Genomic DNA, 17,785 nt, shown 5'->3' with positions numbered 1-17,785 from the left:
GGTAGTGATTGCCTTTTTCATGCAGTACGCAAATGTTAATTATGTAATTTAAGTGACCGTAATCCCCACCCTGGGGCATGAAAAACGTACCCAAATCCCGACATTGGACCTGGGGAAGCGCGGGAGGGGGCCGCGGGGAGGGGGCAACATTGATAGGCGCAATAGTCAACTTTTTTATGCCATGCAATTTTGATATTTTCCCCATGCCAGAATCCCATAGCTCAAACCATGGAGCTATAATAGCAAGATCAAAACAGAACTTCCTGCAGGAAAGAGGCTTTGAGCTTTCAAATGACACCTACATTTCTTGAAATGATAGAACAAATATTATTAATATTCATTTTTTCCAAGAAAGAGGATCAAAATGCAATCCGGAAATATGAGTCTCCCCCCCCCCCGGCCCACACACTCCGCCCAACCAAAATGTTTGCCACAAAAAGTATAGTCTGGCCCCTGCACACGGCCCATTGAAAATATCGATCTACCGTGCACGCATACAGGTACTATACACGCTCCCGATCAATTCCAAAATGGCGTCCTTTTTGAAGCGAACTACTGCGTAGTGCGTTACGTAAATGGATTAAGTTCAGTTATCGAGTTCCCTCATTTTGCAGTATTTGTTCATATCGTTGATTGCTCATCCAGGTTAAGTACATCTTCCCCATTTTCAAGTCCAAACCTTAGAAGCACCGAGCAGCAGAAAGGTAAATATGATCGAGGATCAAGGCGAGTTTACGCATTAAATAACGCAGTGGCTATTGTTACGGCGGCCGTAACGCATTTCCCATTTTCTATCGTTACGGTAGACTGCAACTTTTATAAAAACATGAGAAGAAAATATAAAATTAGAAGGAAAAAAGTGAATTTGAACGTTATAGAATTCGGACTTTATTTCCCTTTTAATAAAAATCCTCCAAAGCCTCAGGTTAGAAAAGGAAAAAAATACGAGTGCAAAACTGAGATGCGAACCCGCAACCTCGCGGTGCAAAATCCTACCCTCTATCTACTGAGCTGTCGCACTGCTTGCTATAACGTGGGGAAACAAATAATTACAAAATGTATATAGGCCCTACATATACCTGCGTGCGTATCAAATAAGTATCGTAGAGGGCGCTAAACAACGGCTGCCGTAACGATAGCCACTTCGTTAATAATAATACTATAGGATCGGAGTAGGCCTAGGGCCTAGGCCTATAGGCCGCCCTACATGCCCTACACCGACACTGCCATGACTGCAGTCTCAAATCACATGAATCATCATGGGCGATTGTGGTGCAGTGGGGGATCGTGAAGTGTAGGGCCCCTGTTTTGTTTTGATCAAATTAGAGTCAAAGATATGTTTTATTGCTCAAAAATCACATTTACAATCAAAAGCAGACTTCTCTCAATTCTAATGACACCCGTTTTGTAATTATTTTTGAACAGATTCTTGGACTTGGGGTAGAAATCACGATTTTTAACCCCAAATTACCTCAAAAAATCAAAACATTGCCCTCTGTCTGTCCATACTGGTTCTTCAAAGATGGGTTTCCTTTTTATTGAAACACCCTGTGTGGCCTGTACAGGTATATTGACAGTGATTGTTGGAGGACTTTTCAGGATTGAGGCAGTGGTCACCCTCGTGTGCAATATTGAAGAAAAGTCTCCTTTAAAAATGGAATTGAGTCTGCAAACTTGGTTGGTGAAATACTGAGGACATTTTCTTTGCCCCGGTGGAATTTTTGGAGAAATTTGCTGTCTAAACTGTGAGTAAAGTGGGCCTGATTTAGTTTTGCACGTTTCAGAGCACTCCAGAGCCCTGTCTGATGGGTTGCATACTAGCAATAATGCCTCTAGGGAGTCAGGGCTAAATGTTGAAGATGTTACTGATAATAACAGGCTAATGAAAACTTTGAAAGAGTCCATTTCAGGATCGTCCTAAACAAATATGTGAAAGAGCATGTACATGACTGTGTTTTCTCTTCCCCCCCCCCCCTTTTTTTTCAAAGTGTTTGATCGGACACCAGGATGAGTGGGCGTGGCAAGCATCACCATGGGCAGCAGCAACAGGAGGATAAGGACAAGATAGAGATGGTAGGCGCTCGCAGCAAGCTGGAAGGGGTGCTACAGAACCTGGTGGACAGAGCAGACGAAGAGAGGTCAGTGTAGAAATTAAAAGGAAAGATCCAGCATTTGCAAACATCACAACGAAATGATCAAACTATCACAAAGTACCGGGTTGTTAGGGAATGACAGTCTAAAGCATCCTGGAAGATCGTGGCACCTGGTGTGCTGACACTTTCAAGAAAAATGGTATTTGTCTCCAAAAAAAAGCACTATTAATCTATATTTAAGACACACTAGGTATTATGATCAGAATATTATGTATGTACGTACATGTAACATGGACAGAAATTTGTCACATAATGTATGTCCAAGCTGCAAACGATTTTTGGATAAATTCATGCACAAGATAATATTATTGTCCTGTCAATTTATAGCAAAAGTTATATCCATGTTAATACGTAATGATTTACAATTGTAATGATTTTAAATTGTTCCAACTGTCCAATGCTGGTATTGGTCAAGCTTACTTGACTCGAGCTTACTTGACTTGACTTGGCCAAGGTTTGTTTTTATTTTTGCGTTTTCCTATTTAATTTATTGTTTAATTCATTTTGCTTTTATTGTATTTGTCTTGTATTCATTCCTTTTTCTGCAGTTCTCCAACAGAGATAGAACTTAGTCCCATCATCAAAACTGAGCCTGAACCAGAAAGGTATGAAAATGCTAATGATATTGATTTTTCTCCAACGCCAAGAAACAAACTTTCGTCCATACTTGACTTGATTCAGGACATTTCAAAATGTCTTGCATCTTGCATCTTGCATTGGTGTACTCTCCTAAAAGCATTGCTGCTGTCCTGGAGAGGGTGGGTTGCGATTCCATATGTGCTCCGTGTATGTGCTGTTAGGGTGCTTATCTGATGGTGGTATTGTCTATTTGTCCTGAGAGAGATTGGTAGCTCCATCCCTCTTACAGCTAGGAGAGCTTCTGTCTAAAACCCTTTCAGATTGGTCGCAGTGACCGCACCCACTGATAGCCCGTTCCAAATCCGAGCAGCTCTCTCGAAAGGGCTATAGAGGTAGCAGTCAACTCTCGTGAGTGGTTGCCTGTAGGCGAGGCTATGTTGATTGGTCTGGTTTTGTCGGCTTTATCATATGTTTTGGACGATGTTCGGAGGGGTAGTTATTGGCCATGTAGAATTTTGTAGAGGGGTTCAGCCTGATGGAGGAGACGTCTGTCGTGTAGGGTGTCCCATCCCAGTGACGTCAGCATGTCAGACATACTTGATTCCCAGTGGTGGTCCTTCATGCCGAAAATGTGCCGCTTGGCGTTGGACACTCTCAACTATTCTGATGTTGCGGATTGTGTATGGGTTCCGAGCACTTGTGGCAAATTCAAGTTGTGGTCTTACTAGAGTGTTATATGCTGTCTTCTTGACCTGCCTGCTGCATTTTCCGAGGGTGCGTCCTGAATCTACTACTGTGCTTGAACCCTGTGACACATCCAACCAGTATGCACTGACACTCCACATGGGTAGCAAGTAAAAGTGGCTGAAAAAATGCACCCTGCATCCAGGGTAGTCTACTGCGCATGCGCTTTACAAAGCAATCGAGGAACTGTCGCACGGGTGTACATGTAGTACGCACGCACGAACATCACCCAAGAGAGATGCTTGGTTGTACGGTTTGCGTAAATTATATAAATGCCGGACTGGAGAAAATTTATGGACAATAAAGATGCCTCCTGTACAAACGAAAGTTGTACACAAACAACTGTATACAACTGTAGTTATGTTACTGTATTGCAAACGAATTGAAATAGTGAAGTAGAGCATTAATATTCTTTTGGTGAGCTGTACAAGTTTCTCCAAAAATTTTGTTTAAGGTGCACAATTATATATATATAAAAAATTGGCAAGTGAATATGTATGAGGTATAGTAAAGCAAATATAACATGGTTTATTTTGGGTGGACAGTCGATATTAGCTCCACTCGGTATTGGAAGTTGACAAACTAGTTCCCTCAGCTTCGCCTCGGGGAGCGAATATCGACTGTCCACCCTCACCCCATGTTATATTTGTATACTATACATTTTGAGAGAGAAAAACGGAGAAAACATATGTACCTCTTTACACACAATATTTGGGGTCTCGTAACTGGGTTCCATTGCTAACGCACATAAACAGTGTGCCGGCGAGCACTTTTTTTTTTCAAACCACCTTCAATGATTTGTAATACTCTTCTTAATGTATTTAGTACCTTCCCCATCTTAAATTTGAGCAAGTTTTGCATTAAATCAGGAGGTCCCTTCCTGGGTAATATGGTTCCTACATGCCTTTAAATGAAGTACAGCGTAATTTTGTTCCTTTGTATATTAAAAATCTGACTCCGACAGTCACACTAGTTTATGAGGTTTGTGGGACATTCCCCTTTCTCACAATGTCATCTTTATGTATGTAGTGAACCTACTGAAACTGCCTCGCCAGCCAAACGTGTGGTCAGCCGGTCTCGGAAGAGAAGGAAGCGAGAGTTGCCACCCTGCCAGGTAGACAGCGATCTCCTAGATGGGGCAAGGCTGCAGCGTAAGTCACCTCTCTACATTGTATCTGCAGCCTATTATAGTTGGTTGGGTGTTGGAGAATATTTCTGTGTTACTTTGCCAGCTAACTTTATTGGCTAACTCGGGTAAAGGAATCAGTCCTAGAGGACTCGGGAAAGATCCTAGCGAAATTGAATGGGGAAGTAGAATTTTTGTGATTGAGATTTTTTTTTTAACTTAAAGGTGATATATAACATTTGCTGTTGCTGTAATTTTCAGAAATGGGTGAATGTGGGCTAGTATTTTAAAGCATATTGTAAATACACTGACCTGTTTAAAGTTTTGTGTTCATAGATGCTGGAAAAACTAAGAAAAAATTGTAGTCTTGTAGTCTTGTTCCCTGACCCTAGACCAAACGGAGCCATTTATAGATGCCCGGGAATTGTCAGGTCAGGGAACTAGACCAGCTGGCTTGCACGTGTTCACGGATGTGTAATCTATTGCGAACAAAATGTGGACTGAATAAATATGGCAAATTGGGTGCAGTATTTGGAAAAAGTCAGGTTTTTTCCCGACGATGGTTGGCAGACCATCATTGGAAATATTGATACAAAAATTCCATTTTTCTTAACAACGACAGCACACCAGGTGCCATGATTGGTTTTACAGGATGCTTTAAGACTGTCATTCCCTGACAGTCCAGTAAGGTATTTCATAATAATTTGGTACTTTTGTTTTTTTGATGTTTGCAAATATGGTGTATTACCTTTTAAGTTTATTTTGTTGCCTGCCAGTATTAGAACAAATATCTGCATTTTACTCCTATTTCCATTTAACGCTTCAGATTCCTACGTGATGAAGCTGTTTGACCGCAGCGTTGACCTGGCTCAATTTAGGTCCACGTCCTCCCTGTACCCAGTCTGTCGGGAGTGGATGCTGAACAGGCCAGCTGGCCAGAGATCATCCAGGGACCGCACCCCATCCCCTGAACCGCTGGACGACTCGGACGAGGTAGGTTTGGACCAGGCATTGACACAGTCTGTTCTACTTGTCTTTGTCATTAGTGCTTCCTGCCTCCTCCCATTTTAGGGTGGCATGGGTGGCTTGTGGGTAAAGCGCTCGCCTCTCACCAAGGTGACCACGGTTCGAATCCTGGCCGCGGATCGCATGTGAGTAGAGTTGTGCTTTGGTTCTCTCCTGTGCCACGAGGGTTTTTCTCAGGGCTCTCCGGTTTTCCTCCTTCTGGAAAAATCAAGCACTTTCAATCTCAGGTTGTGCTCCGTGGTCATATGGGTCGATGTGGCCGGCAGCCATAGGCGCCTTTACATGCCAGCGGCCCGACCACACTGTAGCTGCATCCTTCGCAATTCAGCATACCAGCCGCGAGTAAGGATGATTAGCCTCCCAAATTATTATAATTATTATTTCTGACTTGATTAATAAACAGGAGATACCGCTACGTTCTCACTCATGAGAGCCTAATAGTCATGTTCCCGAAACGTGGCGCACTTCGACATTCCCCCAACTTTCCTCATGCAGTGTTGCCAAACTTCTTTGTTGACTAACTTCAAATTCATTCAGTGAAATACTGGTACTTTTACCTTACTAATGCTTGCTATTTAACTTCTGTGAACAATTTCGGTGTCATGAAATTTAATCCGAAATTCAAAATGGTGGCATCTGGATATTGGGCACAAATTGGCTGAGTGTTCCCTGACGAGGCGCGCTTGAATAAATCTCGGCAAATTCCTCATTAACATTTAAGACTTTCTGTAAAGTTGATGAATTCTGATAAACCATCATTATCTTTACTTACATACCCAACTAGAAGTTTGCCAGAAATATATTTCTCTTAGTTGCCAGTAAATTATTTTTCTTAGTTTTGGGGGACATTTTCAAAGAGTTCACTGTGCACTTTGAAATAAACTATTGCAGTTGAAATTTCAAAGCAGCTATACAGTCCACTAAAAGCTTGTTTTCCTTTAAAATTGCATCACACGGCCGCCACTTTGTTTACCGTTTTATAAAATTTAGAAAGGAGATCCGACAACTCTTTGTTGAACATCAGACGACAATTTACTGTACGCAGACTAAATACATAAAACAGTCATCGAGTTGTGCTATAAATATACCTACGACGCGTCAGCTTTGCGAAGTGTTCTGTAAAATGGATCGCAGGACGCGTCGCAGCTGTGACGCATCGTAGGGATACGACGAGTCGCAGCGCTGCGATGCATCTTAAGTTAAGAAAAGTTTCATGAAATCGGCTGCAGAGGCTTTTGGGGCCAACGTTTCTAAATTTTAATGTATCGGCCTGCGCAGGAGGTCAGAAGGTCAAAGTTTATTCTGCTTAAACCTCTTGCTGAAATGTTTAAGTTTCTGTTTCATTTGTAAGCTAGATAATCCATTTTATCTTCAAGGAAACTTGCATCCTCGTTCCTGATTGGTCGATCCCTGGCAAGAACAGTGTGGTATTATCCCATATACCACGGTCCATATCGCGCTCTGAGTATTGCGCTATTCTAAGATGCATACACCTTTCATAATGCGTGCACCAAATAGATAATAGCGGAAAAGTTTGTGTGTTCCATCTTTCATACGTCAAGTTGAGTAAAGATAAATTTGTTATCCCAGGCGCGTTCATCGAACACAGAAAATGTAGTGCGTCAGTGTTTCATATACACAGACGCACTACATTATTCCGTGTTCCACTCGCGCTTGCGGGATAACAAATAATCTCATGTTATGATCAACAATTTAGGTGTTTAACGACATTTTGGTGAAGTACATGTACATGTACATATATCCCTAAAGGGCCTGTCACACTGTCTGCAATCATATATGCGCTCCCACTGCGTCCTTGAAAAATGGCTGGGGCGCAACAACAACTACTAGATCGCAGCGACAACTACATAGGTCGCCTGATGGGCGCCAGAGGGTCTGAATGGTCTCTGATGGGCGCCGAAGTTTTTGAGCATGCTCAAAACAATCGCAACGCCTCTGCGCTCTTGCCAGGACGCCGTAATGACGCAACTCGGGCGCTGTGCGAGCGTGAATCGTGCGACATTGAAGTGGCATTGAGGCAGCCTAGGCGCAAGGCAGTCGATGTAGTCTCCATGAGAAAGTAACTCCACTGCGATGAACTTGTAGAATAAATTTGAAACTGGACTGTGGATTGACCGTTTTGTCGTGTTATTTGTACAGCACAAGTGACGTCACATGAGCGTCTTTTTGTCGAATAGACAGCACGACGCATGCTACTAGGACGTATTAACAGCGAGCAGAGCGCAGTGTGGGCGCAGTGACAGCGCAGCAGCGGCGACTAGATCGAGTAATTGAGCTTGACAGGGGTGCATAGAGAGCGAGTTGAGCGCATCGTAAGTGCGGGATGAGCACAGTATGAGCGTAGCTTGAGCTACTTTCTGGCCACTTGAGACAGAAAATTGTCATGTTCTTGCATCCTCGCTGCGATTGTTAAAATTTATTTAGTATTTTTGGTCGCCGTAAGGTCTCCTATCTGAGCACATATAACGTGACAGGCCCTTTAGCTGTTTAAGTATGTTCTGAATGGAGACATTGTGTTTGAATTTTTCATTCCGTGTGTTTTCCTCTTACAGAATTCCAGCCATTCCAATATTTACCACCTGCCGAGGCCAACCAAGCTGGCATCATATGTCAGGGAGGAGACAGGTCAAGACCCTAGGATACCACTGCCCATGCCAAGTGATGAGAACCTGCAAACATATATAGTAAGTCAAGTGTTGCCTCTCGCACCCTGTTCCCCTGTGTGAGTGAAGTACAGTGACTGCAGCATTGATTGCATGTCAGTCGAGACGGGTCAGGACCCTAGGATACCTCTGCCCATGCCAAATGATGAGAACCTCAGGTACTATGTATATGTGACCGGCTCCACAAAAGAGGGTATTAAGTCCCGCTAAGCATTATTGTGTAAAGGCCTGCTCAACATTGAGAGGGTGAACATTTTGTCAAAATGTGATTTTCATATTTTTTTTTTCATGAATGACATCTTTAGTACCTACAGTTTCAGGTTTCATTCACAGAAATGTAGATTTTGAAAACAACCATTTTGTGTGCATCGTTCTGTTGCTTTACAACAAAGCCAGCTATTTCAAAGCCTGTTTCCTCAGCTGTGTAATTTGAACTCCAAGGAAGTCATTAATATGCAAATACGTCATATCTCTATTACATGTATATACATGTACCAAATAGAAGCTTACATTTAGGGCTTTCCAACCTTGTATATAACTCAATTCCCCTTTTTGCTACATTATACCCTTTTTTGTGAAACCGGTCACATATACTGTAGTGCATCAAGGTAATAACAGCTTTGCTTTTACTGGTCACAGACGAGCCTGCCTAATCTCCTCTTCGTACCTATCTCAGTGACAGACTGACTGTGCCTTGAGAGCCGAAAATGCGAATGAATTGGTTAAATCTGGTCCCTTGAGTAGACCAGTTGCATGCAATGACTTCCAGTGAATAGCCATTGTGAATCAGTTGAACAAATGTTAAATAAAAGTTGTTGTGCTCTGGACCGACTGTTATACATGTAGGTTTGCCTTTTCTTGTTAAGCCCTGTTTTGAACCCTATATTTACTGAACAAAGTACTTTCATCTGGAAAAAAATGAAACAATGTGCTGTGATATTCAAGTTGATGTGAACTCTGTGTACAAGTACCCCCTCAACGGTTTGAGCAAAGACAGTTGGCAGGAACTATAGGCAGTGATGGATCAAGGGGGTGCGGATGGTGTGCACCCCCGCCCCCGGCAGAGACCTGATTTTTAATTTTTTTTTAAATAAGACCATGTTACTTGAGAGAGCCCTTCAGCCCCTCCCGACCCCGCCCACCCACCCCCTAGCCCCCACCCCTGGCACACCCTCCACACCCCAGACTGTAACCTCTCTGGATCCACCTTTGATTAGGGGGAACTCTTGAATGCATTGCCAACAGTTCCTGACATAATCCTGTGGTGCATAGTTTGCATTATTAGTTGGTGAACAGACACATGAAGTAGTGCAGTTGTGTTCCTCCTTCTGCTGTTCATCAGCATGGCGTTTTCAGCGGATGCCGTTTTTAGTGGAAACATGAACTACAGCCATACCAATGTTTTCTTACACTTGATCATTGGACTTGTCTCCACACAGGACTCCAATCAAGCACCTTCCAAAGAGGAGCTACTGAAGAAAAACATGGACAGATGGAAGAAGATCAGAACAGCGTGAGTTTCAACCATAGAGCTATATCAGATTACTAGAGCGCTAACTCGATGTACAAAGTAATGCCTGATGGGCACATCCATGTTTGTACACAAACCTATGGAGATTTCGAAATTTTGTACGGTTTTTGTACGGCTATTTGCATATCTGCATTTGTATTCCATACCGTGCATCATCGAAGCCGATACGCCCAAAACCGAAACGCACGATCAGCAGATGAGCGTGTCATTTTGCTCTATACGCAAACAGAGCAACGCGTGCGCATATTCGCTGCAGATGATTAACCGTGACTTTTTTTTGTAAACCGTATGACGCGCTTTCTTGTTTGCGTACGTTCTACTTGCGCGTTGCATTTAGAGTACACTTTCAAAATTTAATCCATCTATTTTTATTACGTTCTACAAACACGCACATGAATTCAAAATGTCTGCACCCAGGACGGCTTCAAAGCGTCTCCGCGCGCAAGAATGAGGAGTTAGCGCTCTAGTAATTTAATATAGCTCTATGGGTATAACCCCTTCCAGAGCCTTCAAAGTCCTGTAACTGTTGTCACATTAGCTGAAAAATCCATATTCAGGCTGCCTCTTTTCCGATCCAAATCCTGGACGTTAGTGGTGTGCATTTGCTGGCAGAATGGGAACCAGGTACCTGTAGAAGGAACCCAACCCCAAAGTTCAAATCCCTGAAGTTGCTTTTCAGATTGTTCAAAAAGGTGCGCACGATGACACTACCACATCGGTGCATTAATGCAGCAAGATATAAGTGTGTACAGTGCGGGCTAAAGAATTTGCAACTTTAAAATGCACAAACCTGTTTCGGTTTTCAATGTAGCCTGGTTTTCATTTTGAAAATTCCCCACAAATGCCATTCAAAACCTTTCTTTTTCATTGTCTGAGAACTTACTAAGTACATTTGTTAAATTGGTTAAGGGTACCCAATTCCATACTCTGTTCATGACACCAGTGGTCAGGTACTTTGGTACCCGGTTGGCAGAATGTACATGTAAGGTACATGTACATGTGGGGCGCTGTGGTCCAATGGTTACGGTGTTCGACTCGTGTGCCGTGGTACACGGGTTCGAATCCTGACCGTGGGAACATGGTGCTTGTGCTCTTGAGCAAGGCACTTTACCATTATTGCTTCGTCCTTCGGATGGGACGTAAAGCCGTAGGTCCCGTGTGTTGTGTAATGCACGTTAAAGAACCCAGTAACACTTGTCGTTAAGAGAAGGGGTTTGCCCCGGTGTTTCTGGCAGTGGCAGCACTTATGCGCCGCAGCACCTAGCAAAAAGGTGCTGCATTTTACCCGGCTTTGGTTGCATTCTCCCCCAGTGTTTGTATCCTCTGGCAAAAAGCGCTATATAAATACAGTTATTATTATTAGTATTATTACATGTAGAATGTAAGGTACTTTTGTTGAGTACCTTTGGCCATCTCATATTTTGTTACCCACTTCAAAGTGCATCAACGTTCAGTACCAGTTTACATGACAAACTACAGATGAATAATATTGGTTTCATCTTCATTGATCTTTAATGTACACAGGTGGAAGTCCAGTGCCCAGTACAACCAGGCCCGTTACAACGAGAGTTACGCCATTCTGAAGACTATGTATGAAAGACAATAGCCCCTCAAGCGCCCAGACTGCATCATGGGACCATTGAGCTCACGGATGTGTGTTCATATGAGCTACTGGTATCAAATAGCATCACTGTAAATGTCCATCATGATGTCACCAGCAGTGGGCGCATGTGTGACCTCTGACATAGGGCTGACCTGGGGTCAAGTGCTGGTTCCCATATGTACTTGTTATGCACCTAGATGCCTCGCAGGAATAAAACAATTGTTTGAGAAATATGTTTCTGATTGACATCACAGTTCACAACAGGAGTGGATTATTAGCACTTGTGCGCATCCAAAAACTCTGTGCTTGTTTTTTTTTATGATGAACATAGTATAGACTGCCACATTTGTTTACAGATTTGCATGTTGAATTAGCTTTGAATTAGGAGTGCACACGGGAGGTATGCTAGGAATGTCTAGGGTCCAGGTGCCAAAATTCCCAAGACTGTGTTTGATGCATCTTGTTGATAGTCCACTCTACTGCTGCGGAAACTTGACGGTGATAAATTACCCAGGATTGGGACTTCGCCACACCCACGGCCCTAAACATAGTGCTGGGAAGGGCTAATATCCTGCCCAAAATTTTTTTTGAACCGAGAGGATTTCTCGCGATTCAAACTCATGGCACTACCAACTGAGCTATCAGACTGCTCGACAAATCCTGGAAATTGATGGTATATATACCTGCACACTATCATAAAAGTACCATCATAAAGGCACTCAACAACCATGTAATGCGGATGTTATTTGGAAAAAATTAATTCGCCCCAAGGGGAGGGGGACAACATTGTAATCCAATCTTGGACCAAGCCAGTGTCTGAATCTTGTGTGTTCTGGCCAGAAATGTGACCTTTTTTGGCAGAAAAAAAAGGACAAAGTCGAGATTCACTGACGGAGCATGGCCCAGCTCATCTCACGAGAGAAGCTTTTCATGTACATGTATTTTGTGATTTTTTTAAATTTAACACACTTCTGCTTGTACTTTTCATATAAGTTTGTGTGTCTTTTTCTATCAAGAATTACTTAGATGTGTGACAATAAAAGACAGCCAGAGAACATGTTGAACTTGCACAAGCTTTGCAGTTTATTTTGCAGTGCTCTTTAGATGCTACGTACATTGAATGTTACAGTTTTACATGATCATCTGACACAGTTCTAGTGAAATTGTGGTGATTCTTTTGAACGATACGCGATTTCTACGCTACGCAGTCTGTTTGAAATGTGAATTCTATTTGCCATGACCTTTCAAGCTCCTTTCAAAGGATTTTTGAAGATTTAGCTGGAACGAAAAGGTGTAGCCCAACCACTGTTGTAGGTGGGACTCTATGCCTTTAAAAGTATAAAGACAAATAAATTGTCATTTTTTTCTGTGGAGCATTCAAAATCAAATGAGGAGTTAGGGTTCATCATTCAACTGATATGCAGATTGGTTGACCCATCTGTTTGACATATCAACAGCTAAACATTTAGATGCTTGTGTTTAGCTACATACGTGTACCAGATCCATTGACTGCATTTGCACCAACGGTTGGTGATTCATTGCTGGATTTATGATTTATCTCTAATTCATTCACCTGGTGATTATTTATTATGGGCGACTTTACTTTTGTTGTTTAACAGATGCCCTCAGTCCTTAACCTATGGAATATCCCCTTGCAACAGCAGGGGTCTATGATATGCGAGCAGATTTGGCGATTAATTATGCAAAGCAAGACTGCGTCTTGACCTCGAGATTCTGACCATTCATCAGCGGGTGTTATTTTTACATGTATATAAACATGACAGCCAAATTAACCAATCAACAGCCAAGTCCACATTTCTGATCGAAACGACATCACGGTTTCTAAAGTCGACTCCGACTGGCTGACGCGGGGTCGCATAACATTTGCACGCTGGGATTTATCAGACGTTCGGCCATGTGGCTCTGCACGCGTCAATGTCTGATCCCCAGACTACAGTCTTCTCGATTAGGTCATTGCATAATCTGGATTAGGGCCACTCGAACTGTGCCTGATGATCTGCTCCTAAAGACCATTATCATGTTGCGGCCATCTTGATTTTTTTCCCATTCAAATAAACCAAAGTGAGACTAGAAGGTAAAATAGTCTGGTTCCTCTTTGCACAAAACAAATTATCATTCAGTATTGTTATTGGATACAGGGAACATGACTGAAATGGTGGCAGCATGATAAAGGTCTAATTGGATGTACTTTTGTTCAAATAACAGATACTTTCAAGGTTGAACTAAAAGACATTTGTAATAATTGTAAATACACTGATAACTAAGAATTTGAAATAGTGTGGAGGGGACTGCTTCTATCATTGCTATTGGAATTCCATGGAAAACAATCTAGCACAAACTCATCACAAAGGATATTATGACAAAACATTACAAAATTTGATGTACAAAATGTACCTTTTGCCCGACAAAACATTACATTACCTATTAAAAACGTGGCTTTTTACGGCATAAGAGGAGTTCACAAAATGTCCAAACCTTCACAAGCCAATTGCTTAAAATACAAAAGTTTTTCATGCAAAAAGTAGTCTTCTTTTTTTTTTAATTGCACCATTGTGAAAGACCTCTATTTCCGCTGGACAGTGAACCGCATACATTCATACAACCTTAACAATTAGCAACGTGCATTACATTTAAGGTATATTTTCTGAAAATCTGCTTATGAAGTACAAAAATTGCACCATTCGATCGAAGGCGTTATGCTTTTGAAGCTATAGCATTTAAACGTACATCGATAGGGAAAAATACAGCTGACAATCAATACAAATGTATAAAAATGGGGTTTTTTTCTTCAAAATTGTAATCACGTGGTACAAAAACGAACGGCCATTGCAGAGCTCACCTAGCTATTCACTAATTGTCTATTTTATAGACCAAAATGGACAGTCATGGTTATTGCACATCTTTTTGTAGGATTTGTGTATACATGAAAAAATACGCACAAATCCTGGCATACGCATGGGCGTCGCCAGAATTTTTTCTAGAGAGGGGGGGGGGGGGGGCAAAGCACATTCACCCCCAGAACTCCCTGTTCTGTTCCAGCATATTCTCGATTTATCGTTTTCGAGGATGGGCAGGGACAATGCCTCCCCCCTCCTCAACCCATTAAATTAACGGCAATATGACTTATCGCCTATTTTTCTTTCTCTTGTTCCCCTTTGTTTCTCTCTTTTTTTCCGGGGGAGGTGAAGCTCCCCCCCCCCCCCCCTCGCGACGCCCATGGGCATACAAGTTTAATGCGCATATTGCGCTGCCCCACCCAAGACGTGGAGATTGTCACTTTTGAAGTGACAAAATCCCCACCCCTGTGCCAAAATTTAAGTGACTATCTCCGATATAGACATGTGGGGCCCACTAGTGATTGCCTTTCCATGTAGTTCGCTAATGTTAACAATGTTTTTGAGTGACCAAAATCCCCACCCTGGGGCACAAAAAACGTGAAAAACAGATCGGCATTGTGTTCACATAGAAAAACAACTGATTGGATTTTCTGAATAAAATTATACACATGTACTTGAAGAATTTGAATTGCGTTGCAGTATAGGAAAAGCCTTTGAAATGTTATCTTTTTTTAATTCAGTGAAAAGTGGGGTCTGTTCTTTGACGAAAGCACACTAAACAGTCACTTTCACAGTGCTGTCACAATCTTGGAGGGGATTGGCGCCATTAGGATTACAGTCATCTGTTAAATTCAAGTTAATACACCATTGGGATATAAGCGGTTTAATTTAATTTAAGTTTAATACTTCTTGAAGTTGAGTCGATTGCTCGTAGCCCTATTATCCCAATCCAATTTGGACGTGATGCTATCTAATAACTCGTCGAGACCCCATTGCATTCCACTTCTTTCTATTTTCATTGCATGAACTTTTACTTCTCATCTCAAAAACTGCTTAAGTGGATGACCGATAACTGATTATCATTGATAATTCATTCATTAAAGAGTAGATACTCTTTCTATTTAATGATATCATTATTTAACAAATGCAGGCGATTTCTTTTTTACTTTGTTTCCGCCTTCGCCCCTAACTTTCCTCGCTGATTACTAGATGATTGAAGCTGTACATCTAAAGCTACCTCTTAATATTTACATCTCAGATAATCTTACCTTTTTAATAATTGAACGCAATTATAAAGTTTAATTTAGCAATTTTATCAGTTCATTTCCATGCAGAAATATTCAAAATTTTGCGTAACATTATTGCGTTAAACAATACTTGGGCAAAGTTCTGGCTATTAACGATGTTTGCTTTCCTTCCCCCTTCTTTGACCGTTAGATTTGACAAGCGTTAGATTAACAACAACTTTGCACAGCTTAGAAAAACCCTCATCATATGTTTTAATCTACCGAATTAGATGAACTTTTTAACCATTTTTCGTAGACTTCCCTATAATAATGCAGCATTGTAGTGTGCATTCAAAACAATGTTTGAATGTAAACGTCGTCGGAACAACGTGACATACAGCAATATGCGTTAACACCATTATATACAAAAAGACATGGCACATAACACGACCACTCCAACTCAAGCCGTATACCTGTACTGATTAAAATGAACTTCTAATGACATTTATATAATCTTTTACAGCTATAAACAAATGACAGTTCGTATCACCAAACCAATCCATCTTAATGACTACGCAATGTAGCTGTCGTATTGTGACAATTATTATTACTTATTCAAACAAATCTACTTTCAAAACAATGCTTAAAGTTCCTTATAACGCATCCAACATGAAAATTAATTCGCATATTGAAGTTCTGGTATTTCGTAATCGTCAGGCGCCAGTGATAGCGGTACCGAATCCCTTCACTCGGTACATACTTGCAACAAATCAGCGACAATTAACAACTCTGCACACTATACACTAGTTTGTTGATGTTCTATTAATTAACAGTTAACAGTGTAGGATTTGATTTGACCGGTTCAACATTCAAAAGTGACCAGTCAAACTTCGGAACAACTTTTTTTGCAGTCGCTACAAGCGCAATACAACGGAAATATCTACTGCAAATTCGACCTACCTGGGCGTGGTACATATTGCTTGAAATAAACGAGCAGTGTTATTATTTTTTTTTTTTTACTAATTAGCGAATTTATCCAGTGCCCTCCTCCAGAGAGAGGGGGGGGGGGGGGGGGGGGGTTAAGACCCCATCCTTCCCGCATTCAGACCTCCAGTGTTGGACTATCACCGTTACCAGTACACATCATGTCTTCCACTTCATCCGACGACTGTTGCAGTGCTGCACGGCACACCTTCTTGGCAGTGCTGTCGGACCGACAGAGGTCCGTGCTCAGTCTCAGGCCCCGCGCCGACGGTGATGATGACGCGTCGGCCGGGGCGGTCGATGAAGATGACCGGCGCTGCATCAGGGGGCTGTTGGGGGTGGACTGGGTGCCGCGGAGATTGGACCTCGGGCCGCCCAGTCGCAGGAGGTCGTGGTGCATCAGTTGCTTGTGTAGGAAGTTCAGAAAGTTTCTGACCTCGTTTTCTAAGCAAAGAGAAAATACAGTCATGTATAATCATGTCAAGTTTCAATAGCATTTCTCATTATGGAGAGGGGGAGGAGGTGGGGCACACCATGGAGCTGCTAAGCACAAAAATTTGCTTAGCATGAAAATTCTTCCTTGGCAAAAACAGGATTACCAACCAAATGCATGTGGTGTATTGCTTGTGATTGGTATTCAGCTGTTGTTTGCTTAGCTTAGAATGAAAATCACATGGAGTTTGCAACCTGCTTTTACTAAGCCAAACCTTTTTGTGTGCTAAGCAAATTGTTGTGTTAGCAGCTCCATGCATGAAATTGGCCCCTGGCCACACTGGGACCTTGTCAACCTTGTGACATCCGCTCAGCATTCCGAACGCAACGGGATGACAAAATACCTCGCCTCCTATATCGCCTCAATTATATCCACTGGCCCTCCCTTTTTACAGTGTGGCCTAGTAGTTTAATAGGGTCGTGGCTCATGATCAGAGGGTCAGGGTTCGAATCCAGCCGCTGGTCATAATTTGTGTCCTTGGACAAGCCACTTCAGCCCCTTTTGCCTCTCTCCACCTCAAATGGGTACCGGCATTAGCTTGGGAAAAAAGCTCTTACCCGAATCCGATCGGTAGTTATCCTGAAGACACACTTCCAACGTGTCCATCAGCATCTTACCAGCTGAACGGCGGGATAGATTCTGGGATGGAAATCAGAAAGAGAGAGAAAAAAGAACGTTTTGGATGAAAATTGACTTGCACACTAATTAGTTGATCCCTTTGCTAAATAGTAACGGAACCGCACCCAATCTCAGGGTATCGGTTTTTTTCTCTCTCGTG

At 42.2% G+C, this 17,785-nt stretch overlaps 2 protein-coding genes across 2 annotated transcripts; one reads left to right on the top strand and one right to left on the bottom strand.

Annotated features, from left to right (window-relative positions):
• The first annotated feature begins 495 nt into the window (after positions 1 to 495).
• LOC119738104 (protein lin-37 homolog) lies at positions 496 to 12,510 on the top strand. The gene is made up of 8 exons (XM_038212843.1): positions 496 to 704; positions 1,989 to 2,138; positions 2,702 to 2,758; positions 4,506 to 4,627; positions 5,429 to 5,595; positions 8,202 to 8,333; positions 9,752 to 9,825; positions 11,368 to 12,510. The coding sequence occupies exons 2-8, from the start codon at positions 2,008 to 2,010 to the stop codon at positions 11,447 to 11,449; spliced, it is 765 nt and encodes a 254-aa protein (XP_038068771.1). The 5' UTR covers positions 496 to 704; positions 1,989 to 2,007; the 3' UTR covers positions 11,450 to 12,510.
• Positions 12,511 to 16,621: 4,111 nt separating this feature from the next.
• LOC119737461 lies at positions 16,622 to 17,638 on the bottom strand. Its single transcript, XM_038211841.1, has 2 exons — positions 17,565 to 17,638; positions 16,622 to 16,958 (listed from the first exon to the last, which is right to left on the bottom strand). Exons 1-2 carry the CDS (start codon positions 17,617 to 17,619, stop codon positions 16,633 to 16,635), a joined length of 381 nt encoding a protein of 126 aa, XP_038067769.1. The 5' UTR covers positions 17,620 to 17,638; the 3' UTR covers positions 16,622 to 16,632.
• Positions 17,639 to 17,785: the final 147 nt, after the last annotated feature.

The sequence above is a fragment of the Patiria miniata genome, unplaced genomic scaffold, assembly GCF_015706575.1.
Source record: "Patiria miniata isolate m_02_andy unplaced genomic scaffold, ASM1570657v1 HiC_scaffold_3, whole genome shotgun sequence".
Taxonomy (NCBI): Eukaryota; Metazoa; Echinodermata; class Asteroidea; order Valvatida; family Asterinidae; genus Patiria; species Patiria miniata.
This window is presented reverse-complemented; position numbering and strand designations above follow the sequence as displayed.

Coding starts and splice junctions, on each gene's coding strand:
- LOC119738104 (XM_038212843.1), top strand. CDS start 2,008: ATGAGTGGGCGTGGCAAGCATCACCATGGGCAGCAGCAACAGGAGGAT. Junction 8,334..9,751: donor AGAACCTGCAAACATATATA/GTAAGTCAAGTG, acceptor GTCTCCACACAG/GACTCCAATCAAGCACCTTC. Junction 9,826..11,367: donor TGGAAGAAGATCAGAACAGC/GTGAGTTTCAAC, acceptor TAATGTACACAG/GTGGAAGTCCAGTGCCCAGT.
- LOC119737461 (XM_038211841.1), bottom strand. CDS start 17,619: ATGCTGATGGACACGTTGGAAGTGTGTCTTCAGGATAACTACCGATCG. Junction 16,959..17,564: donor TAACTACCGATCGGATTCGG/GTAAGAGCTTTT, acceptor CTCTTTGCTTAG/AAAACGAGGTCAGAAACTTT.